The sequence below is a fragment of the Euprymna scolopes genome, chromosome 26 (genome assembly GCF_053919585.1).
Source record: "Euprymna scolopes isolate OS-2025 chromosome 26, ASM5391958v1, whole genome shotgun sequence".
NCBI classification, from domain to species: Eukaryota; Metazoa; Mollusca; class Cephalopoda; order Sepiida; family Sepiolidae; genus Euprymna; species Euprymna scolopes.
Window position 1 is genome coordinate 98880225 of NC_136507.1, and position 25993 is coordinate 98906217.

A 25993-nucleotide genomic window follows, 5' to 3' on the forward strand; every position below is an offset into this window, starting at 1 on the left:
AAGAATGAAATAATCTCCTTATTAATTTCCCCTAATTTTTTATAAAAAAAAAAAAAAAAATTCTAATTTTTATCTAAAATATGCTTCTCTACCACCAATAGCAATGGCGAAAGACTCTTAATCTGAAAGTACATCTTCTAAACTCCTCAGCCTAATGTTCATAGGAAACATGATTTGGAAAAATTACATTGAGAGCATTGTCAGGACCGCTGCAGAAAAAAGTAGGTTCTCTCTACCGTGCTAGAAAGCTACTAATGCCCCAAAATATCCTGTATCTCTATAAGGCCACCATTCGCCCATGTATGGAGTATTGTTGTCATATTTGGGCTGGTGCATCTGCTACTAGTCTCTCACTCCTAGACAAGGTTCAAAAGAGAGTCGCCAACCTGATAGGTCCTAAATTGTCATCTAAACTTCAGCCTCTGTCCCACCGACGAAATGTAGCATCCCTCTGCCTACAAATACTTTAACAGCGAATGCTCCAACGAACTGCAAGCACTTGTACTATCCTCGACGTGAATACCCTCGACAAGCAGTACAATCCCACCTCTTCACAGTTGAGATCCCTAGATGTAATAGAGCCTTCTACTCCAGTAGTTTCTTCCCCAGAACCGGGTTCCTGCTTCTCCAACTGTACTGACATGCAGAAGTTCAAGTGTAACGTGAACCGACATCTTGCTGCCCAACTCCCCACATTGTACCCCTGTAGCTTATGTCCCTAATAGTAGCCCTCTACATCAAAGTGGCACTGTGCCTTGTTTGGGGTGAAAATGTAAAAAAAAAAAAAAAAAAAAAAAAAAATTAATTTTTTTAAAATGCTTTCTACTTCACTATGTGTATGTTTTTTGTTTAATCTTGCTCCTAAAAAGAAGAAAAAACCCCCCAAATATTTGTTATAGTCTCTACTTATACTATAAAGCTTCCCATTTTATTAATTCATCCCAACATAGTATCTCATCAACATGTTTTTTTTCTTTTTTTTAATTCATCATCATACACCCATACTACCACCACTCACTTATTACATAGAAATATCTAATTGCAAGGAATAGATTTTTACTGTCATATATTTTCCTCTATATCAAGCCCTCCCTCCCACTGACATCTGCTCATTATGTAGTACCACAATGAAATAAAGCGTTACTATTTATGTTGCATTGGTTTATTCAAATATCTCTCCCATGTAAACTATTCCGAATTTATTTATTGCGGACTATTATCCTCATCTTTTAGTTGTTGTTTCACAATGTTTTTCTTTTTTCACAGGAATCACCACTTATCAAGGCCAGGAGACCACTCGAGGATAAGGTTTAATGGGTATACATTAGTCATTGTGATTATGACGTAGTAAACATAATTAGTGGGAATTTTGTAAATTGGATTACTTGTTTACGTTAAACTTGAAGACAATCAGATTGTAGTCAGCTGGAAAGCAGGCAAACGGAACAGAGTTCCACAAGCGTGCAGTTGAAAGGAGCTTTGTTCATGGAATCTACATTTAGGTTTAGGCACAGATAAAGAGTGTGGGAAATTATTGATCGTGGCGTTTCGGAAGTTCGGAGATTCGGAGTTCCTATCCTGTCGCGGTAACCACCTGACGAAGGCCAGAGGAATAGTTGGCCGAAACATCATGAAACACCAACTTAAAGATGAAGATAATAGTTCGCAATAAATAAATGAATAAATAATACTCATCTCAATAAACATTCGTATTAAATAATATATATTCCTAATTTATATTCTCCAATTTTAATTTACTCGATACAAAATGGTTTAAAGCTTCACCAAATCTAATATGCAGTTGTTATTCAACGTTGCAAAAATCAGTTTTGATCAATTGGTAACATACTTCCGATGCAATCCAATTCTATTATTTATTTTAATTAGGAGCCAGAAGCCTATAACCCTGTTACAAAGTTCATAATTCACCCCCCCCCCTTAAATTAACTAATTTGGGATGAAGAGTATGTGACTAACTTATATATTTGTTGCAGCTGCTCATTCAAATGTGTTTTTCAGTCGATATAATTTCTTAATCGACTTTTGTCACTGGTCTTCGATATATACACACTGACAGCAAATAAAACACAACACAACTGATCTATAAAATAATATTCTTGTTTTTATTTCGCACGACAAACAGTTTGGGATTTAGTTATGACTCACGAGGGAGGAGTACCTGGCGTTGCACGGGTGTTTGGAGGTGTGTGTGTGTGGTTTTGGGTAGATCAAAACACCTGGGTGTTCGTGTCGGGGGTTGGGGTGGGGTTAAAATAAAAAAATTTTGGTAGGTAAGTATGAAGGATCGAACCCGAACCCTCGAGTCGAAGTTGGAAATTAAAGTGTGAAAAAAAATGTGCGACATTAACCACTGGGCCACCACGAAGCACTAACGGAAACAGGTTTGAATTTATTTAACTATTTAGAATTAGCAGGTGCCCGTTTTTAATTTGAGGTCAACTTTCACTGCGGGGTAGTATTTTATTTACTGCAGGAACGCTTTTTTAATTTTTTTTTTTTTGTTTCCCCAAGATGTTGGGGGGGGGGGGGGAACCAGCTCCCCATAAAAAAGGGATTGTCCAAATTGAATAGCAATTGTCTGATATAAGGAAAGACTCCACATTGATCAAAGCTGATTGCTTTCGGACATTTCCGGTGATTGCGACCGGAAAAATAACGCCAGACTTAGTGTCGATTTTATTATACGAAAAAGCCTAAACCACATGCGGCGAGCAAAAAATGTTGAATATTTATCTTTTCAAAGTCGAGCAAATTAAATAGACAGGCGACCTCCATTGTTAACTGGTAGATATTATCATTTACACGTGATATAAAAAGGTTTAAGAAGGAAGGAGCTGACCGAGAAGTCCATCAAAAAAAGTGTTTTACAGACATACACAAAAAGCGAACATACATACATACATACATTTTCGCTTTTATATCTATATATATATATATATATATATATATATAGATGGATGTTGACATCAGTGAAGGTGCGTGGCCGGGTTGTGGATGTTTGGCAGGGAGGAAAATGTGTCAGATTGAACTCGTTCTGTAACCAACTGTTGTTCGCTTTCTGTTGTGTCGTTGCGTATATAAAAATTCTTTCACCCTGGAATGTTTAATATTCCCCATTGTCTATTGTTCTAATCCCTTGACTGATATTTCTGATCAAATTATGCATTCCAATAGGCAATGGTGGAAATCCTCGCATTCCTCATATGGAATCGATCTGTGTGTGTGTGCAACCCATTCGAATGCCACTCCTCCTAGGTTCACCTGCCAAATATCCTACATAACTACTTTATCAAGCTTACAAATCTCCCATCTATGACACTGCTACCCCCAACTCCACCATTATTTCTTTTGTTTTGGAACAGTGTGCTTGTTTTTTTTTTTTTTTTTTTTTCAAATGACACCTCTCTGAAGAGCAACTTGTTAACTAAAGACTATATTTTTCTTTATGGGTTGTGAAACATGTGTAACATGGAATGGAAAAATAATATACGCATTTGCCGTAATAAAAAAATAAAATTATAATTGTGGAAGGATTTTTTTTTTTCTTTGGTGATTGAAATATAACAAAATAGTATATATATATGCTCTGGAGCCTGAAACATAATTTCATTGAGCTTGTTATTTGAAAAAATTTGGATGATATAAGGGATATAACTTAAAATATGTATCTTTTTATCAACTCAGAAATGATATATGTGTGTGTGCGTGCATATATATATGTATATAATATAACTACTTCATTTAATCATATAAATTAATATACAAAAGTATAAATTTATGCGTAAACTTTAAGTATTTACTTCAACACTGCTCGATACATAGGTAGAGCTAGTTAGTAAGTAAGTATACTGTGTGTGTGTGATACAAAAAATATATAAAAAATACATCTGTGCATATATATGTATATGTTATTTGAAATAATTGGGATACTATATACCTTAAAACATGTATTTTTTTTAATAAAAACACACACACACACATATATATAATCTTTGAAGTAAACTCTGAAACCATTGTTCTGAAATTTGGGATCGATTTTATGGGTAAGAGTGGATGTCAGGCCACACACAATTATCTAACTAGAATTTTCACAAGAATATTGGATATTGTGAGCTGTATCCATGCTGTATATCCATAAACATCACACACAGTATGTATGTATGTATATATGTATATATATATATATATATATATATATATATATATATATATATATATATATATATATATTAAATAGTGACGAAATACAATAAGACAAATACATACGTGTGTACTACTGATTCCTTCCAATAACAATTTGGTAACCTCAGCTTGACGATCAAATTCAGACTGTGCAACTCGTAAATCAGCTTCAGCCTACAAGAGAAACAAATCCAAAGTTTAGTGAATGGTAAAATGCATAGCAATAGAAAACGAGAAATCAATTCTTAATAGATTTGGTGCTAACTCCAAATAAAGGTTCTCTTACATTATTACATTCACCTCTCATTCCCCGTTGTACTACAAACACTTTACTGAATCGTTTAAGATTACTATAAAAGAAACAAGCCAAGTGGGGTCCCCCTCCACGAGTGACAAATTTACTTTCATCATGACTAATGTTTGTGCAAAATTTAAAACGAAAAATCCAAGGCATGGTTATTGAGAAAAATGCAAACGATTTGGGAATAATTTTATCCCTATAACGCCCCCTAGGGGAGCAACCAGGATTATCCTGAAAAATCCGTTCAGGCAAAAAATTTACTTTCACTATGACTAATGTTTGTGCAAAATTTAAAAAAAAAATCCAAGGTGTGGTTATTAAGAAAAGTGCCAACGGATGAACGGGAGTGAATTACTAGGTCCAATCCATCCTCTATCAAAAAGGGGATCAAAAAAGTAGCAAGTTAAAACGCTTCAGAAAAAGAAATTAAATGTTATTTAACTTTGGGGGAAAAAAAAAAAAAAATTTATTCAAAATCAGATTAGGCAACATTGTTTAAAAAAAAAAAAAAGAAAAGAAAAAATCATATTTATTACGAAAAGTATATGCACATATCGAAGACAATGGCAGAAACCTTAGAAAACGACAGTTTATTCTGGAATGAGGCCGTAAATGGATGTTTACATTTAATGCTACAAAGACTAAGCTTCTTTCCTTTAACAATGACAGGAAACTTTCTCAACCATCGATTTCCATGTCAAATAACACACAAAACAAGTTGCTTGAATCGTGTACAATATTTGTAGTATCTTTGTCTCCATTTCAACTGCACCAGCAAACAAATAAATTCATTAAGTGCAATGTTTCTAGAGTAAAACTATCTGCAGATTCATTTGAAGTCACTAGGTGCAAAATTACTGACTAAGGCGGGTGACGGTCTGAGTACTTCAGATAAAAATAAAGTGTCTTTTGAAAAGATGCATTTAATCTATTTTATTAATATAACAAAGCCATCTAAATAAGAGTAAAAGCACAATTTGTTTTGGGTATGATTTTACAAGGAAATAAACAATGGCCGCTGTTATTTGATATATTAAATAAAAAACAAGCAAAATAAAAAGAAAACGCCCACAAAAGAAAAAGCAACCAAAAAAAAAAAAAAAAACCCAAACAAAACACAAAAGCACAGTTGATAAAAAAACAAAAAAGAGGTAAAACCTTGAAGTTCTATATCATACTTGGTTAAAGAAATGATTTGATTATTTGATTTAATGGCATATTAACACTTGTTAGATCATTTTAGATTAATGGGATCTGATTGGATATTATGGTTTTTTGATGATTTGATTGGATATTATGGTTTTTTGATGATTTGATTGGATATTATGGTTTTTTGATGATTTGATTGGATATTATGGTTTTATGAATTTCAGTCAGAGATTATTTAAAAAATTTTTTCCACTTCGATCTTTGAATAGATTTCAGTTTCTATTTGTCTCTCTGCGATGGCAGAGTTAGATATACGGTCGATTTTTAATATGGGGGCGAAAAAGAAAACAAAAAATGGGTTTTGGATTCAAACAAAAATAAAAATTGTCACAGTCCAGAAGGATTACTTCTTCATGAAGACAAAAACGGTGAAATATAGCATCCAAACAGATACTACACTTTGCTCCTAGCCAAAAGGTCAAAATAATCCTGTTTTCTTTCAAGCAAATAAATCGATTCATTTAGGTGTGTGTGTGTGGGGGGATGCTGGGCCTATAGCTTTAAATCAAGGATAAACCCGCCTTCAATGTTGAACAGTAAAATTGCTTTTTTGTTGTTTTTTTTATATGTTTATTTATTAATGTTTTATTTTAAAATAGATCTTAATTAAAAAAATATTTTTTTTTTGTGTCGATTTTGTTAAGTAATTTATTCAAATTGTCTGCCTGCTAATATTTTCCATGGATTATACTTAAAACGATACATTTTATGTGTTCTACTGTCCAGCATGTATAATATACAGAGATAAATTTTTAAAATTTAGTGTGTGTGTGTATATATATATATATATCTTCTATATATATATAAAAGGCAAAATGTGTGTGACCATTTCGTGTATGTCATGCAAAGGCTTCTTTCGCACACGCTCCCGGGGGTGGGGGAGGGGGGAGGGTTACTATCGTTTAGAAGTGTTTATATACCCCCTATATAATAATATCTATGATTTGGGAGCGCGGGTAGCATCTAGATTTATTTACGTCGACTTTTATGAGATTCATAAATAAAGTGAAACTAAAAATTCAAAAGTTGCGTTCTCGGCATTGCACCGGGGAAACGTCCAGAAACAATCAGACAATTGCTATTCAATCTGGACAACGGGGAGTTTTCCCCCCTCCCCAACATCTGTTGGGGAAAAAAACAGTCAAAGTTGGGTAAACAACCCCAAGTTAATTGCGTGACTTCTATTTGACCTCATTAATTAGGTCAAATGGAAGCAGCAGAGTTAACTTTTATTGTGCCCACCTGTCAATAGTTAAATAAATAAATTCATACGTGTTTCCATTGTATGTCGCGGTGGCCCAATGGTTAACGTTGAAACGATTTTTTTTCACACTTTAATTTCCAACTTTGCCCCAAGGGTTCAGGTTCGATCCTCATACTCACCTACCAGAACTTTTTTTTTTTAATTATTTTAACACCCCCCCCCCTCCTCCGGAGTTTTGATTTACCCAAAATCACACACACCTCAAAACATCCGGTCATCGCCGGTTATCCTCCGCTAATATCTTATAAGTGAAAATTTGGAATTGAATTAGGGAAATTAAAAAAATTTACGACAAATATATTATTTGACAAGGAATACAAAAATTTAAAGTTATTTCCTTAATACATAGATTTTCAATAAATGGCTCATATCATCAGAGGAAATGTTTCTTTTAGCAAATTAATGTTAATGGGGAGTCATAAGTTTTGCTATTTAGCATATTTATTGAAAATCTAAGCTTGTATGAAAAGCCTAAAAGAAGACAACAGAAAGTATTTCGAAATTTCAGTTGCTATGTGTGTGTGTGTGTGTGGTTAATAGGAGTGGAAGCAAGTCAGATGAGCGAGTACTGATTCCTCTTTTCTTATTTCCTTATATCAATTTTGCTATTCTTTGAAGATTTGTACTTCCCATGTTAAAATTAATTTTTTATTCTACAATAATTTATTAAAAAAAACAAACAAAGCAAAAAAATATTTCAACTATTCTTCAAAATAAAAATCATGGTCCAAGACCTTCGGCCAACGAGCTGCAAGCTTTCAGATCTGGTAAAGTACGAATTGAAGAGTTCGTGACGGATTTCTTCAACTTCACCAAAAGACTAAAAAAATTTAGGTATTATAAAGTGTGAGGATTGAACCCGAACTCGAACCCTTGAGGCAAAGTTGGAAATTAAAGTGTGAAAAAAAATCGTGCGACGTTAACCATTGGGCCACCGCGACATACAACGGAAACATGTTTGAATTTATTTATTTAAGTATTGACAGGTGGGCGCAATAAAAGTTAACTCTGCTTGACCTAATTAATGAGGTAAAATAGAAGTCACGCAGTTAACTCGGGTTTGACACCATTTAAAATATAGTGAGTAAGCAAGTAGTTTCAGAAATGGATATACATTAAAGACGTCAAAGTAAAAATTAATGATGGAGAAAAGAGGTGGCGGATAAACCTGTTGCACCAACTTTAATGTACATTAATAATGACGCTGTCCGCCTTCACACACAAAAGCAATGCTCCTCCAAGTTCATCTCGTGTTACAATAAATTTCGAGAATAATAATAAATAAGTAGTTGTATTTTTAAACTGATTCTGTGTTTATTCCAGAGTCGTCATCATCATCGTATTAGGTTTAATGTCTGTTCTATATAATGGCATGTGTTGGACGGCTTTAAGAAATTGCCTTTCAAAGAATCTATCTCTAACCAGATCTTTATTTATCCCACAGAGACAACATTTAACAGGATATGAAAAAAATAGATTGACTGAAATAAAGAGAAGCTTTAAAATGGAGCTATATAAGGAATATCTGCCTTACTCACAACAAAAAATGCTTTATTTTGGTGTCTTTAACCCCCTCCCCTATTTTGCTGATGAGGAGACTTTGTTTAAAGAAAAAAACATTTATCAAATTATTGTTCAAGACATATTGTCTATTTCAATAAAATGAACATGGGTTCTGAAACGATCGTACACGTGAGTTGATTTTGTTCATTTTTTCCCCCCTTATGAAAATGATTTTAATTAACAATTATGAATCATTTTACTCAATATTAATATAGCTCTAGGATACCTATACCTATTGAGCTTATTATATATCTACAGTACAATGGGCACTGTTTTCTTTTAAAAGTATTAATACATTTGCTAATACATAAAAATAAACTCTGCTCTTTGGACTCCAAGTCTAATTCCCACTATAAAATATAAAACACACACACATATATATATACATATATATATATATATATATATATATGTGTGTGTGTGTGTGTGTGTGTGTTTGTGTGTGTGTGTGTATATATATATATATATATATATATATATAGACGTGAGGTCCCTTAAATATATTTTCAGATGTTTTTTGTACAGTCATTTAAAATTGTCATAGACTCTTGAAAATTCAATATGTTATCGCTGTACATATGACTGACCATGATTTCAGGTTCAAATTAACAGCTACAGCAGGAATTGGAATACACCCTAAAAAAGCCCGATTGTCACAGATGGTGAATTACAAAGACGCAATCTATGTGAGGACACTTTAGAACGATATGCAATAAGATTTTAAACTTGGAAAAAACAGATAACCATGGAATGCTTCAGACTGCTTTTGGACCATTTTACATGAACCAAGCATCAGTTTTTGAGTGGCATAAGAGATTCAAGGAAGGCAGGGAGACTGTGAGGGTGATTAAAGGCATGGGAGGAGTAAGAAAGTCAAAGCGCCAGAGTTGATTCGCCAAATAAAGAATTTCATGGATAAGGATCGTTGTGTATCTATAGAGACAATAAGTGCACAATTTGATGTCAGTGTGAGTACTGCACACACAATTATTCAAGTGGAAGATTTGTGCAAAGTTTCTTTCAAACCCTTCCTATAGCTCAGACCTTGCTCTCTGTGATTTTTGGTTATTCCCTAAGCTCAAGGAAAACTTCAAAGGCTGTTGTCATGAGACAATTGAGGGGATGAAAGGCTGTGATGAGCGTCATTGACACCTTCACGCAAGTAGACTTCCATGGGGCCTTCCAGAAGTTGTTGGAACGGTACAAGTGCATTGCAGCCGGAGGAGATTACTTAGAGGGTGACTAGAGTTTCATGCATGTACTATCAAAGGAAAAAATTTAGCAGGAACAATGTACTTGATAGAAGGGCAATTCAACGGCTGATAACCAAATTTTGTGAGACAGGAAGTGTGGCAGATGCTCACAAAGACTACAATGGTTATTTATTCATTTAATCGGCAAAAAATAAACGCACAATCAATTGACATTTACAAGGGGAAAAAGAATTTAGTGGGCTAAATCTATCTACAAAGAGAAACTATACAGAGGGAAAACCGTGGAGGTCTGACCAGCGTCTTTCCAAGGCCACCTTGAAGCCCTGTGTGTAGCTGGTTTACAATCTCATCAAGTAGTTGGTTTCATGGAGATGCCACTTAAACCAAGAATGCTGCTTGGTGTCGAAGCTTCTGGAACCATCAACGGTAAACCTTTTTTACATGCCCACAGAGCTCACGATCCAGGGCAGAGGTAAAGAACAGATCCTGGTCCAGGCCACACTATCCATGGAAGATGTAGGCGAGGATGAGATTGTCTCAAAGCGCCCTGCGATCAAAGGAAAAAAGATTTAGAGCCCTTAAATGTTGCTCATAGGATAGATCTCTAAGGCCAGCTACCATTCTTGTCACCAGGCGCTGAACCCGTTCGAGATGCTAGACTTCCTCCACATAATAGGAGGATGTGACCTGAATGCTGTATTCGAGAATCAGGCACATTGTTCCTGACAATATTCAAATTTTACAGAAATGCTCTGAGGAATCCCTCAGAACAGCCATCTCTCACAAGAAGCTGATATTTCAAGAGCATCTGTTTTGAGGATCCACTATGATGACCTTAATCGCTTCCCTTACAAAATTCAGATCTTCGAAAGGCAAACCAAGTGTAATAAAGGCAAAACGTGAAGCATTGTGAAGATATCAGTCAAAGAATCGAAAATGATGTTGGGTTTGATGTTCTTTAGTGATGAGGTTCATTGTCAGTTGAGTGAGTAGATCAACAAGCAGAAGATGTGCTTCTGGGCTGAGACTCATCCTCATGAACATACCCATCGTACTCTTAGCCAAAAGCTGTATGGTACACCATTGAACATGATGCCATCATCAGACTCGACTTCTTTCAAGAGGAAAATGAGAATCAGGCAACGGTGGACACAGACTGTTACATTGCACTCCTGCGGACAAAGTTTATTCCTGCACTGATAAGATTTCAATTTCAATCAGATTTGAAGGATACAATCTCTCATTATTCAACTGAAATTTGCTCCTAAACTATTAAACTGATTATTATGAATTTTGGAGCATAGTTACTAGGTGTAAGGGAGTCATTATGTGGGCTATATTAATTTCATTTAGTTTTATGTATAGAGGGTAAAAAGTGTGTGTGTGGGGGGGTGCCTTTAGTGAAAATTCAGATACCTCTGATTTTTGTGAAATTTTAATAGATATAAGACCAATTAATAAATTCATTAACCCTTATTCTCGAGTGTCCTTTAGGCCTTGATAAGTTGTGACTCCCAAGTAAAAAAAAAAAAAAAAATCCCCAAAATTTCAGTTTGTTTAGTGTATTTTAAAGATATTATAAAGGACATATGGGCATAATCTCCCATTTGAAAATTCAAATATTTGAAATTTGCTGTAAATATGATTTCATATTCTTCTTAAGACCTCTTAAGCATAAGCCTTCAATTTTAGATATTTTCTAGAATCAAAATCATCCAATGGGTTTCAATCAAAATTGGAATATGGATTCTAATCATAAGGTTTAGTAGCACTTCTTAATTTCAACCTTTGTAAGAAGATGTAAACATAGTACACACCTCTTCTATTTTAGGAATTTATTTTCTGTCATGGGATGAGTACTCGTCTAATATATATATAAAAGGATGGCTTCTGCCGCCAGGTTCAAATCTATTGGCTGGTGTTAATTGTGACACCCTGCACTGATGATTCCCAAAAGGATGAAACATTAGTGTTTGTTGTAGGTATTTAATAATTATTATAGTAAATAATTATGTCAGCCCCCTTAAGAAACTCGTTTCTTATTGTTGAGCACTTTCAGTTGAAATAAAGTCGGTTAATTTAGCTCTTATGAACAGATCATCATATAATGATTAGATCACTCTGACAGACGTTAAAAAATAAATGTTTAAAATTCAACAACATTTCTCGTGGTTAATGGTAGCAAATTGGATTAGGTCCTTGCTGATGAAGCTAGGGATGGCTTCTGTCGCCGGGTTTAAATCTATGAACTGATGTTAATCATGACACCCTGCGCTAATGATTCCCGAAAAGATGAAACACTAGTGTCTGTAGGTATTTAATAATTATTATAGTCAATAATTATATATATGTTGGATGTGATTACTAATGGCTACACATATGCAAACATGTTTCAGTGACCACCCTGCCAGGGAAAAATCACCTCCTCAGGCAAAGAATATCCACGATATATATATATATATATATATATATATATATATATATGTATGTATGTGTGTGTGTGTGTGTGTGTTAGCGGTAAAATCTGCTTCTTCAATTATATTTTACCCTTTGTGTATGTATACCAATCCCATTAGTATAGAAGCTCAATGCAAGTTAAAAATAACCAGGCATATATAAAAATAATAGTAGCATAGCTGCCTTCCAAGTTCTATATAATTTATTTTTCTTACCAAACAATTCTTTCAGCACTTCAAAACCATGGCACACTTTTTACAGAGCGTTTTCATTATGCAGAAACAATCAATTAGATGATACGCGATGCTGGATCTTCTACAGAATTCCCTTTTTTTTTTTTTTTCAACATTATATTGTCATGCATATTTCTTTCTGGGCAAAATTTTTTTTTTATTTTTCTGAGGAGTAGAAGCACAAAATAGTCGATATTGACATAATAATAATTGATTGTTTCTGTGTATCAAAACAAATCTGTAACAAATGTGCCAAAGTTTTGAGATGCTAGAAGAATAAATATTTGTAACTTGGAATTAGGCTGTACTGTTTTATATAATTATTTACTACAATAATTAAATACCTACAGACACTAGTGTTTCATCCTTTTGGGAATCATCAGTGCATTAACACTAGTTGAGAGAGTCGAACTCGGCAACAAAGCCATCTCTGATTCTATTAGCAAGGACCTAATCCATTCGGCCACCGTTAACCACGGGAAATATTGTTGAAATTTAAACATTTATTTTAAAATGTTTTTAACATCTGTCAGAGTGATCTAATCATTATATGATGATCTGCACATAAGAGCTAAAGTGACCGACTTTATTTCAGCTGAAAGTGCTCAACGATTAGAAAAGAGTTTCTTAAAGGGGTTGACATGATTATTTGCTATAATAATTATTAAATATATATATCTATAATATAAAGCTGAATGTGTGTGTGTGTCTGGTCACGAATAGGCTCCTACATGGTTGACTATTATAAAAAACTGATTACATATAATGATATAAGATGTATTGAGACACAGGAATGGGTATGTTTGATCTGGCAGAACGGTGGTTCATTTAAATTATGGAGTCTGCGTTCGCACTTGGTCCACAAAGTATGAAAAAAAAAAAAAAAAAAAAAAAAAACGTTTACCAGTGTTTTTGATATAGATGTACATGAGAATACTTTGATAAGTATGTCAACTTAAATAGGGATGGTATAATAAAATTGTTGGGTCTGCGTTTGCGCATGGCCTCCATAGAATGGAAATAGGCACAAACTTTAATAAAGACTTTTCATATCTATCTGTGTAAGTATACTTTGATATGTTTCAGTTTGAAGAAATATGGCATAATAAAATTATGGAGTGTTCGTCTGCACCTGACCTCCATAGAATGGAAATATGTCACAAAGTTTAACAAGGTTTTTTAATATAGATCCACAGAATATTGTGATAAGTGTTTCAGTGTGAACAGGTATGGTATAATAAATTATGGTGTTTATCTATTTTATTTTTACTTTCATCATTTTTTGCTTTGGTTTTGATACCCCCAAATTCAACCCAAATTTACAACCCTTCCTTTTCATAACCTATCATACTTTCATAAATCAAAGTCCATTTTCTGTAGGCTGTTTTTGAACCCAGTCAATGACGGGTACTTTTGCTAGTATATATATATATATATATATATATATATATATGAGTGAAGGAAGTTAGGGTTAGAGAACCTCTGCTATTAGTCACTAGTTGACCAAGGACAGAGCCTATCAAACCTGTACGCAGCATGATTATTTACGGTAGTGGACCCTTCTAGTAAGAGTTGAGGATAAGTGTTGTATGGAGAGAAATGATATTAGAATGTTATGATAGATGTGTAAAACAGGCATAGATCTGAGGACCTCAGAGGAAGATTGAGTGAAAATAGTATAGGAAGATGCAGAACAGGAGACTTTGTTGATGTGAACACGGTAAAAGGATGAATGAGGTTGCTAGGGTTAGTAGATGTAGAACAGTTGAGGTAACAGGGTTAAATGGTAGGGGAAGGCTAAGGACAACACGGGAGGAAGTGATAAGTTTGAATTTGAAAAAAAGCAGAATAAAGATCTGGTCAGAGATGAGGTCCTTTTGGGGATGATAGTGGTGAAGTGGTTAATGACATGGAATGATAAGCTAAGTGTTCCACGTTCGAATTCAATTTGTTACACATGAACACTTTTATCAAACGTTGACCTTGTGTCTGAACTGGAAAAGCAGTAATTAAAATTAGTTACTTTGGAAGTTGTCGGGCATGTGCTTTTCAGACTGATATGTGAATAGACATGTTGCGCACACATGTACACAAACATTCATCAATAATGCAACAGTTATTGTTGTAGTTTCCGATTTCTCCGACAGGTGACGTCTCTACTTCCTGTTTCACATTCCTGTTTGTCTCTCTTTCGTCTGAATCCTCAATGGAATCAGACGCACATTCTGTTAGTCTCGACAGGCGTAACCTTTGTTTTAAGGTAAGACAATACATGTCTACAACAACATAAACTTATCTAAACACTCAGTACACACACTTTCACAATGAACTATTCAGTAACTTACCTGTTTGCACGCATTTACACACAAGGAACATTTCAAGAACTTGCATGCTTACACGTGTACACTGCACACATGCTTTATTGTTGTTTCTACATTGTTCATAAAGAAATGTATTCCTTGTATATATTGTAACTCGGTATTTGTTGTCACATTTTGAAGTCAGAGTTTTGGACATGCAGTTTATACCCTAAATATTGGTCACCCCGATCTACAAAGATGACGGTTGGTGCTTTTAACCCCTACACTACTTTGACTTCTGCCAAGTAGATAGGTGAAATTACAATGATCAACACTGTTAAACTCTGTAAACTATTTGTTTACACAAAGAGCACTGCATTTATATGCTAGCGACAGGTTGTTATTTCACTCACCAGTATGCTCAACCCAAGCAAGGAAGCATTTTTAATCATCAACAGAGAAACTGCTTTGTTGTATCACAGCTTCCTCTATATATAAACATAACCAGAAATATAACCAATGAAATAGGAGGAAGAAAAGAACATCTGTTAAAATTGCAGAGATGACAGTTGATGATGCCCCAGGAGAGACGAGCACCTGTTCTATCTTTGAAGTAGGAAAGACCATATGCTTCAAAGTGGGTAAATTGAATTAATAAACGAGATTATTCATAAAGATAACACATTTTTTTTTACTCTCTTATCACAATAAGTATGCACATAATACACGTCTTGACATTTGTAGAACAATATTTTGTGACTATTATGAACTATATATCGGTTATTTGAGAAATCTATTTATATAAAGTTACATATATGGATGGGGACACTGATAGAGGATTTTGAATTAAAAGTCACGTTTAATTCTAGAAAAGTTTCCGATGGGTAGCTAATCTGTATAAGTCCCAACATGAAGAATAGAGTTCCTTCTTGCGTGAAGAAGAAAAAGTATGTGCAGGAATTTAAAAAATCCAGTTTTTATGGAGTGATTCCGGTTTCTGATTGGTTGCTAGCAGAGCATGGCTCCATTTCATTGGTCAGTTTCTATCACCAAATTTCTTTAATCATCCTCTCGCATTTTATCAAAAATATTGCAATAGAGGAAATAATCAATTTCGCCTAACAAAGACAATATCCTTCATAAAAATAATTGAATACATTCGGTTATCAATATCGTAAAATATATAACTAAATGAAGTGCTTCGTTTATATACAACAAAATTTTTCCATAGTGCCACTAGCAGTTTTGTTCAACTTGGTAGTGCACTTGTTGCCACACTGAGGAATCATAGAGATGACAAAGCATGTGTTCTAGATAAAAATATTTTAAATATAAAAAATATTTTAAGATTTAAAAATACTTTTTTGTGTTAATGCGAAAAAAAATTTAAACATTTGTTATTGCTCCGTTTTGAAATTGAACTCTTTGGAATAGTAGCAGTGAGAACCTGGTACTTTCAACAGTAGAGTTTGTGGAAAAAGACAGGTTTGCAAAAAGACAATCTGAAACTCTTGTGGTGGGCTGAGAATAGTTGGCAGAAAATTGGTTAGGAGGGTGCAAAATGTGTTTTCATACGAATGCTGTTGAACAAAAATGAATTGGATACTGCATTCCGATACGAACACTGGGGTAACAACTAACTAAATACCAGATGACCTACAACCTAAGTAAGTTTGTAAAAGCCATGAGAAAGTTTTCTTATCAAACGTTAGACTTGTAATTCATTTAAAATCATATGATCAGACACTATCTCAAACTAACCATGATAAATGTATTTTTTTAAAGAACATTTGGAGACTTACACCAATATTCAACAAAACAAAAATCATATTTTTTGTGACAAAGACATGACGGTATTTAATACGATTGGAGAGCTTTTTCTATGCTATAGTTACAGAAAAGTCTGCAGAATTGAAATGAGTATATATGCATAGTAGTGTTGGGACGATTAATCGGAATTGGGAATCGTAAAAATCGGAACATTTGGAGGTATTGATATCGGAAATATTGGTGCCAATTTTCCGATGCCAAAACGATTCTTGTCTTTTTTTTTTTTTGTTGATTTTTTTTTTAAAGTAAAATCTTCCATTGCTGGTAATATTGATAAAATAATAAATATTTATTGATTTTAAAATACAAGAAAACTGAAATTGATAGATCATCATCCACAAGCGTATTTTGACGTTTAGGAAAATATCTGCACATTTAATATGTGTTATTTACAGAAATCGGGGAAAATAATCTTATAGCTAAATAATTAGAGATTTATAAGAATCAGAATCGGGAATTTAGTACGGAATCAGTAATTGTATCGGATCAGGAAAAATATTGGAATCGTCCCATCACTAATACATATACATATATATATATATATATATATTTGAATCTCCTGACTGGCGGTAATCGTGCACCTTGCACTGATGATTCCCGAAAGGATGAAACACTAGTCTCTGTAAGTATTTAAAAATTATTATAGTAATAATTATGTCAGCCTCTTTAAGAACTCAGTTCTTAATGTTGAGCACTTTAAATTAAAATGAAAGTCGGTCACTTAAGTTTGTATGTGCAGATTATAATGTTATAATCATTAAATCGCTTTGGACGGTCGTCTCTACATTTAAAAATAAATGTTTAAATTTCAATGATATTTTTTGTGGTTAAAGTTGGCTATGTGGGTTTGTTCCTTGTTAATGGAGTCATGGATGGCTTCATGGCCAGCTTAAAATCTCCCAACCGGTGGTAATCGTGACACCCTGCACTAATGATTCCTGAAAGGATGAAACACTAGTGTTTGTAAGTATATATATACACATATACATATATATATATTAGTGATGAGACGATTCCAATATTATTACCGATTCCAATTTTTTATAAATCTCTAAATGTTAAACAATAGTTGTTATTTTTTTTCTGATTACCGTAGAAACGCCTGCTAAATGCAGATATTTTCTGAAACGTAAAAATACACTTCTGGGTGATGATCTATAGATTTTAGTTTTACTGGTAGTTTAAAATCAATAAATATTTAATAATTGTATCATTACTATTAGTAGTGGAAAATTTTGCTTTAAACAAAATCAAATAAAAAAGACAATTAAAAGAATCGTTTTGGGCATCAGAATATAGGCACACTTTTTTCTAATTTCAATACCTCCAAAAGTTTTGATTAATCATCCCAACACTAATATATAAAAGAAACACTGGAATCTTTCATTTGAACAGATTCTTCATTTTTGCTGATACCATGACGGAATTTTAACATAATAAAACGAAAACAATGGAGAATTATTTCTAAAAAAGAACAAAAAAAAAAAAATTATGTCTTAAATATAACATCCATTGGTTTCCATATTCTGCTTCACAAATTCGTGCCCTTTCCAAAACATTATCCATGATGGATTGCAAGATTACTTGATTAAAATTCATTTCTGATGTTCTACTTCAACTCCTGTAGAGTTTCAGGTGTGTTGATGTAAACTTTCTTAGAGATAGCCCCCCCTCCCTCTCCGAAAAAAAAATAAAAATAAAATAAAATAATCAGGGATAGTTAAATCTAGATGCTGATATTGCCAACTTTTCATTTTTGTTCTTTTCTTGCAAACAAATCTCCATTGCATTTGCCACATTATGTTAAAAAGGTACCATTAAGAATAAAGAATCAAATTAACAATCCTACAATGACTTCTTAGCCATAATATATATATATATATATATATATATATATATATATATATATATATATATATATATATGATGGATCCTCATGTTAATTTCGATATGTGACCTCTGCCACAACAACTAAATTGTTTTGGGAATCCACACAGGTGATTTTTTTATGGCGTTGAAGGTTTTGTGCAGAATCAACCACACTTTTTGGTACAATTGCTAATCTTAGTCGATGCAATGTCTGTTACAAGACAGAGTATACAGTAGACCTTGGGTTTTCATCAGAGTTACCTTCGCCTAGATGCATGTCTTAACGAAGAATTGGGGTGCATCTCTAGCAGTGTCAGAAATTTCGTGAAAACTATTGAATAATTCCACCCGCCATCTTTCGAAGCTTATAACTCCTCGAAAAATGTCATTCAAGCCCTAATTTTTTTTTTTTTTTTCAATTAAAGGAGCAAGGACCAAGGTTTCATTAAAAAAAAAATTAAAAAAACACAAAAACAAACAACGTGGGTTTTTTTTTTAAAAAAGGTTTTAAAGGTAAATTTCTAAAAAACACTACTTTTTTTGTTTTTAAATTTGAATATATTATTTATTGATCTTTTATCTTCAATTTGTGATATATAAAACTTTGGTGAGTAAATTAATTATTTACTTTTTAATAGACATTTGAAAATGGAGGGGGGACGTGAATTTAAAAAAAAACGTTTGTCTAAAATATTATATTCGGTTTATTGGAAAGAGCATAACATTTCACATTGACCCTGAAAATATCGTAAAAATAGAATCAATAAAAGAATTTTGATAGATTTTTAAAGTTTAAAAATTGAAAAATATTGAACTCGTAACATTCAATTAATTTCATTACTATTTTAAAAAAAATATTTCTATTACTTTTTATACAACTTTAATAGTTTATTTTGGAAGTATAATCCATAAAGAAAATAAACAACCCACCTTTAAAAGAGAAATTACGAGTTTTTTATATTTTATTTGCAGTTTCGTGTTAGGGGTGTCAAAAATTCCTACAAAAATTCTGATACACCTAGCGCATCTCTCCCAGTGAATTAAATATGCCCCTAGATAATAACCTGGAAATTTCTATTTGGTGTGGTACATACAGTGCCTAACCTTCCCAAATGGTCACCCATCTGGTACTGGCCAGGATCACCGTTGCTTAACTTCAATAATCTGGCAAGAACCGGTATGTCAACATGATTGTGCCGTGTATATAGATATATACGTAATTGTAATGTTATTACATGTTGCATGTAGATTCAGTTCAGTTTGATTAGATCTATTTTTTATTTTAATTTTGCATTGTTTAAAGGATTAAAACCAAGAATAATGAAAAAGACAGAAAGGTTTAAGAATGTTTTCCCTCTATTTTTGTTTAATTTAAATGGTTGACTTTTTTTTTTTTTTTTTTTTTTTACAAAGAAACAGAAATTAATTCTAGTGGATTTAAATTAATATATTTTTTTCAATTTAGTTTTATTTTATAGTATGGATTTTTTTTTTAATTTCAATAAATATTTGATTAATAGTAAAAAAAAAAAAAATATACATAATGTATAAGTCACATAGGCACGCGAAAAAACAGACACCTGAGAAGCAGTAAACTGAGATTCACGCCTATCATAAAAACAAAATCAAAGTTTCTTCTTTTTTTTTATGATACGAAGGTGATATTTCTAGGTTAACTTATTAGATAAAAACTTTTCAAATAAAATAATAAAAAAAAAAAACAATAACATTAAATAAGTGCATATCAAATATACTTATGAAAGCAGAAACAAAAAGCCCAGAAAATAATTGAAGCAGAAAAAAATAAAATAAAAATCAAACCCAACACAAAGAGATGGAGATATATGTAAATGAAAGATGGTTTCAATTATGATAGTTTCATTAAAATGATAACTATATTAAAATAAATTAAACTAAGTTTTACAAAAAATACCTCATAAAAATAAAAAAACTGAAAAAAAAAAGAAAAAAAAAGATGTTTTATACTTAAAATTATCTGAAATCATTGAATAATTTAAAAATTGATATAATCTATACAGTTATAAATAAGGTTTGACTTTGTTTCATGGCGTATAAACCATTTTAAGATTTAATGCCAAAACAAACTATTGTGTTTACTTAAGATTTTTACCTGGTCAGGGTTGACAGAACAAAAATAATCTACCCTTATTAATTAAATAAGTTTGAAATTTCATACAGTTTTACACAAAGATTTCTGAACCCAACAAGAGATTAACCAAAATGTTGTGAAAATAACACCCAAAATGAGAATAGTAGTCCAAATTAATGCAAGAGAATATAGTTGGAGGAGAATTAATGTTGAGGTTACTTTTAGTGATGGGTTATCATTTGTTCATCACTATATAAAAAAAACAACAACCTAAATACCACATTCATTTCATGGGGGGGTATTCTATATAAAATATCTGATAGTTTGAATGTGTTTTATAATTATAATCTTATTGATTAAATGCTTTTGCATTGTTAGCAGTAAAGTCTGCAGAAAGCATTTCTTGTGGATAGCCTACATTGTTTTTGTTTAGCTTGCACTGTATTATATGTTTATGGGAAAAATATGCTTATTCAATTATATTTCACTCTTTATACCAATCTTTCAATTTATGAACCTCGACGTAACTACACAGAATCTATCATATAAAGGGGACGTGTCTGTGTGTGTTTGTATGTCTGCTAAAAACTTGTCATCCGCACCCAAACGGGTCGAAAGTAGTACCATCTGAAAGAGCAATGCCTCGGATGCATAATATGTGAAAATTAGAAAAAAATAAAAAAGAAGATTAATTCTTTGGCAGTTTTTGGAAAGGGGGAGGTCCTTTTTTGAGTTGCTGTTTCCACAAGTCACGCACGCGTACGAAACTAAAACTATTTAAAAAACTTATTTTGCTACCTCATGACGTCATAAGCACTCGTGGTTGTATGGGCAAATACATTTGCCCGTAAATTTTTTCCTATTTTTGCGTTTCATGTTCGAGCCCGGACGCTGTGGCTTTCTTTTTTTTTTTTTAATTTTTTTTTATTTTAATTGCACGGACACTCCCTATTATTTTGATTGAAAGGGAAGTTATTTTGATTTATTTTTATTTTTTAGTAGAGGGTGAAGTTTTTTTCCAGCGCACGGGTAACAAAAAGAGCTCAATATTTAGAGAATAGCTTCTTCTGTTCGTATCCCTTCTGTCAAAATATCTGGTTGTCACATACTTTTTGGGGGAGGGGGGGGGGGCTATAACATTTTCGTGTTTTTATCCGTTTTTTTTTTTCTTTGTTAATTTTTGAAATTGTTGTGGGGGTATCGATGAAAGTGCTCCTTATCCTTAGTATAGCAGGTGTATCCAAACTGAACTTTATGTTGACCCGGGAAACACCAGGTATCCATGCTAATATACAAATAAATGACAAAAAGCCTATAAGATGTTGTCCATCTTACCGCTTATTTCTTTCAGCATGAAAATCAAAATTAAAATCAAAGCTGGTGTAAATATCACAAAACACAATTGCAACTACTCTTCCGATTTTTTCGGATTTATGTAATCATGCCATATTTCCTTTTATTTTGAAGTTGAGGAGTTTCTATTCTTCTGATAAGTCAGGGCGGAAAAGATTAAAAACTTTGCATAATACTTATATGAATGATTCTGAGCTACGAAACAGGTGCTGTCAAGAATTGAACATTTAAACATGCTGAAAGAAATGAACTGTAAGATGGACAACATCTTAGAATTTGGAATATAGACTTTTTGTCATTTATTTGTATATGCTCTGTAGTTACATCGAGCTTCATAAATTAAAGGATTGGTATAAATAAAGAGTGAAATATAATTGGATAAGCATATTTTTTCCTACATATATGCATAAGAGAGAGGTAGTTTGTTTGAAGGATTGCTGGTAAATATGTGAGTATTTAAGATGGCTTATAGCAATGCAGGATATTGGGATGGTGAAGTGACGTATGAACAAAGACAAGGCAGCATTTAAATTTCTATTTATTTTTCAAAAAGAAATCTTACACATACAAATCAGTAAATATTGAATTACTCTTAAATATAACTGGGATGGTATAATGTCCGTTTTTGTTCATATGTCATTTCACCATCCCAGTATCTTACATTGCTATCAGTCTTATTAAACACTCTCTCTCTCTCTATATATATATATATACTAGCAGGTTGCCCGGCGTTGCCTGGTCCTTAGTTGCACTTCAATATGATATTTTAATTCATGCAGATTACGTATTTATGTGAGACTGAAACACATTATATATATATATATATATATATATATATATATAGTGAATAAATGACAAAAAACTATATTCCAAAATTCATGATGTTGACCATCTTATAATTTATTCCTTTAATTCAGTTGACATTTACAATTCTTGACAGTATCTGTTACGTAGCACAAAACCAATCAATTATATCAATCAGTGAATCTATTATGCCCTTAACTCATCAGAAGAGATAGCAACAACCAATCCGTCAAAAGAAAAAAGTGTGATTTGACATGATTAAAATCTGAAAATGGGAAGAGAAGCTGCAAATACCTTTAATAGGTTTCCATTATGCCATTTAAAATGTCATTTATTCACTATATTGCTCTGTAATTACATTGAGCTTCTTAAATAAGGATTGATATATATTATAAAAAAAATATATTTCTACATATATATGACTTAGCTCCTGAAACCAAAGCATACAACTCTCCACCTTCATTTTTTAGCTTTTGAGCCCCGCATATATATATATATAATTCACTGGTCATCTCTTTAAAAAACATAGAATCACCCGATCATGGAAGACAAGATGCAAGCAAGCAAAGTCCAGAGTTTTATAATTATATAGATAGGTGTGTTCATGTGTACTTTTTCACTATGCTCATAATAACACCATATTAGTTAGTCTTTCCTCCAGTTTTGCTTCTGAAATTTTGGAAAACTTTCTGAATTAACATCTTGTACATATGGTCAAAATTTCAATTAAATCTGATATATGTATTTGTAGTTTTAAGGAGGTTCTATCCCCATGTGTCACGTAGAGGTGGGGAACGTAGATATCCAGCACATTGAAAGTAACAGAGATTTCAGACCACTTTTATCGTCTTCCCTTGAAAATTTTATACATATGATTTAAATTTCATAAAAATTGGATATATTTGCAGTTTTAAGGGGATTATACCCTCATAGCTGCCTTAGGAAATCACTTAGAGATGGTACAGGAAAGAACAAAGAAAAAAGGATGCAAAACAAGATTAAAAGGTGATTCGGGGAATTTCGCAAATATAAAGTGCGACCCATTCCTTATATTTATGAATTTTCCCAATCTATATATACATAAAAGGCAAAATGTGTGTGATCATTTTATGTATGTCTTGCAAAGGCTTTTTTCGCTGCCATTCTCCGGGGGGGGGGGGGTTACTATCGCTTAGAAGTGTTTATATACCCACTAGATAATAATATCAAAGATTTGTGAACGCGCGTCGTGTCTAGACTAATTTACATCGACTTTTATAAGATTCGCACTATTTCGCTCTGTCGCCTGTTTGACTTTTTAGTATAAATACAGTGAAACTAAATTCGAAACGTCCAGAAAACAATCCGCTTTTGATCAATGTGGAGTTTCTCCTTATATCAGGCAATTGCTATTCGATTTGGACAATCCCCTTTAAATGGGGAGCCCCCCCCACCACCACCACCATCATCTTGGGGAAGCGAAAACTAAAAATACTGCCACGTCATCGTAACGATCCCGCAATGACCTCATTTAGCGTCCTCCTGTCAATCAAACCTCTTTCACTCGCTTTATAAGCCTTAACTTAACACAATCAATTACTCTCACTCGTGGCCTAGACGGTTAAGTGGTTGGCTTTTGTTTCCACCTCCGCATCAAGGCTTCTGGGTTCAATCCCGCCTCCTGACCAAAACTATATTTTTTTTCTTTTACACCTCTAAACACCCGGGCAACATTTTTTTTCTTTTAATTTAAACAGGGTTATTACTTCGCTTATTCTTTAGTTTACCCCCCCCCCCATACACACAGCGTTGTTATCTTAAGATTGCAGGTTCGATCCGACAGGTTTATTAATGCCATTTTTTTCCCCCGTTTTGTTTTTTCCGATTTTTTTAACATCGTCTTTTTTATAATATTTAAACAGGGTTATTACTTACCCCCTCCCCCCGCCCCCATACACACACCTAGGCAACGCCAGGTACCCCCCACTAAAGGGAAAAATGGGCGCGCGCGTTTGTGTATGTCCACGAAAGGCTTTTTGAGTGGGGCTTCTCACGTCAGTTAGACCTCGCGAGAAGTTTTCACATACTTACAGATCGTAATATCTCGCATTCGCAAACAAAGGGAGGACTATAAAGCTCAATTGAGCACTTGCCAGATCCTAAGAATTAGTTTAACGTTTTTCAAGTTTACATCCATTAATCTGTTTTATGAGATCACCAACAAAATCTTAAGCAACACAAATCTTGCTTCATAACTGCTGCCCCCCCCCACACACTTTTTTTTTTTTTTTTATAACTATTTTTGGACTACAATTATAGCATAAGAGAGAAGAAAATTCCAAGAGAAAAGTAAAAGAAATACCACGAATAAAATCCCGAAAAAAAAAAAAAAAAAAAAAACTCATAAGATTTAAAAGTAACAAATAAATAAATGCCCAATAATGAGCTTCTTTTATCTATTGAAAAGATTAATTTCCCACTTTTAGACTTACTTTAGTACATGCTGGATTATCCTGTTAAGGGTAAAATAGCAATTAATATCTAAAATATGAACAAAATTTATGTGTGTGTGTGTGTGTGTGTGTGTGTGTGTGTGTGCACAAACATCTTATGCATACCTCTAAGTACCTCAGTAAGAAAAAAAAACAAACTATGCAAAATAAAATCAAAAACATAAAAATGTGCAATCTCATCACTCTTCATCAGTAAAACTTGCAATAATTTCAAATCATATTTAATATATATAAGCTCTATTAAATGCTAACTACTGAGTTGTTTTTATTTTTTATAATTAAAATTCAATCCCTTTAAATTTAATTTATATCGATAACGTCTTTATTTGTGCATAGACACACATACTACTGTATATATACATATATATATTTCTGTAGAAATATATTTTCTTATTATATATCAATTATATACAATTCTTGACTGTCAAGAATTGTATAAGTCAACTGAATTAAAGGAATAAATTATAAGATGGTCAACATCATGAATTTTGGAATGTAACTTTTTGTCATTTATTCTTTCTCTCATATATATATATATATATATATATGAACAAATGATTAATAAAACATGTTAAAAGACATCTTAAAAAAGAGTTAAAAACATATTTAATTTTAAAAAAGGAAACACAAGATAAGTGGATAGTCCTTAATCCGCGGAGTTTCGAAGAAATACTCTCCTTCTCATCAGAGGGCAGGAATTAGCAAAATGCAGGATCGGATTTTGCATATAAAAGTATTTAATGAAACTACAAGTAAGTCACAGATCTTACTTGGTTGAAAAAAAGGGGTGA

The 25993-nt window shown here is 32.9% G+C and overlaps 1 protein-coding gene across 16 annotated transcripts in view; it reads right to left on the bottom strand.

Moving 5' to 3' along the window:
* Positions 1-25993, bottom strand: part of LOC145248306 (endophilin-B1-like) — a 407921-nt gene that overhangs the window by 112733 nt on the left and 269195 nt on the right. For 11 of the 16 annotated variants that reach the window (XM_080110211.1, XM_080110210.1, XM_080110209.1 and 8 more), the window contains one exon: positions 4288-4377. In XM_080110211.1, the coding sequence (XP_079966337.1) occupies positions 4288-4377 (90 nt within the window). Of the gene's footprint in view, positions 1-4287; positions 4378-25181; positions 25203-25993 lie in introns of all 16 variants that reach the window. The other 5 variants (XM_080110204.1, XM_080110199.1, XM_080110201.1 and 2 more) reach the window with 1 other exon arrangement.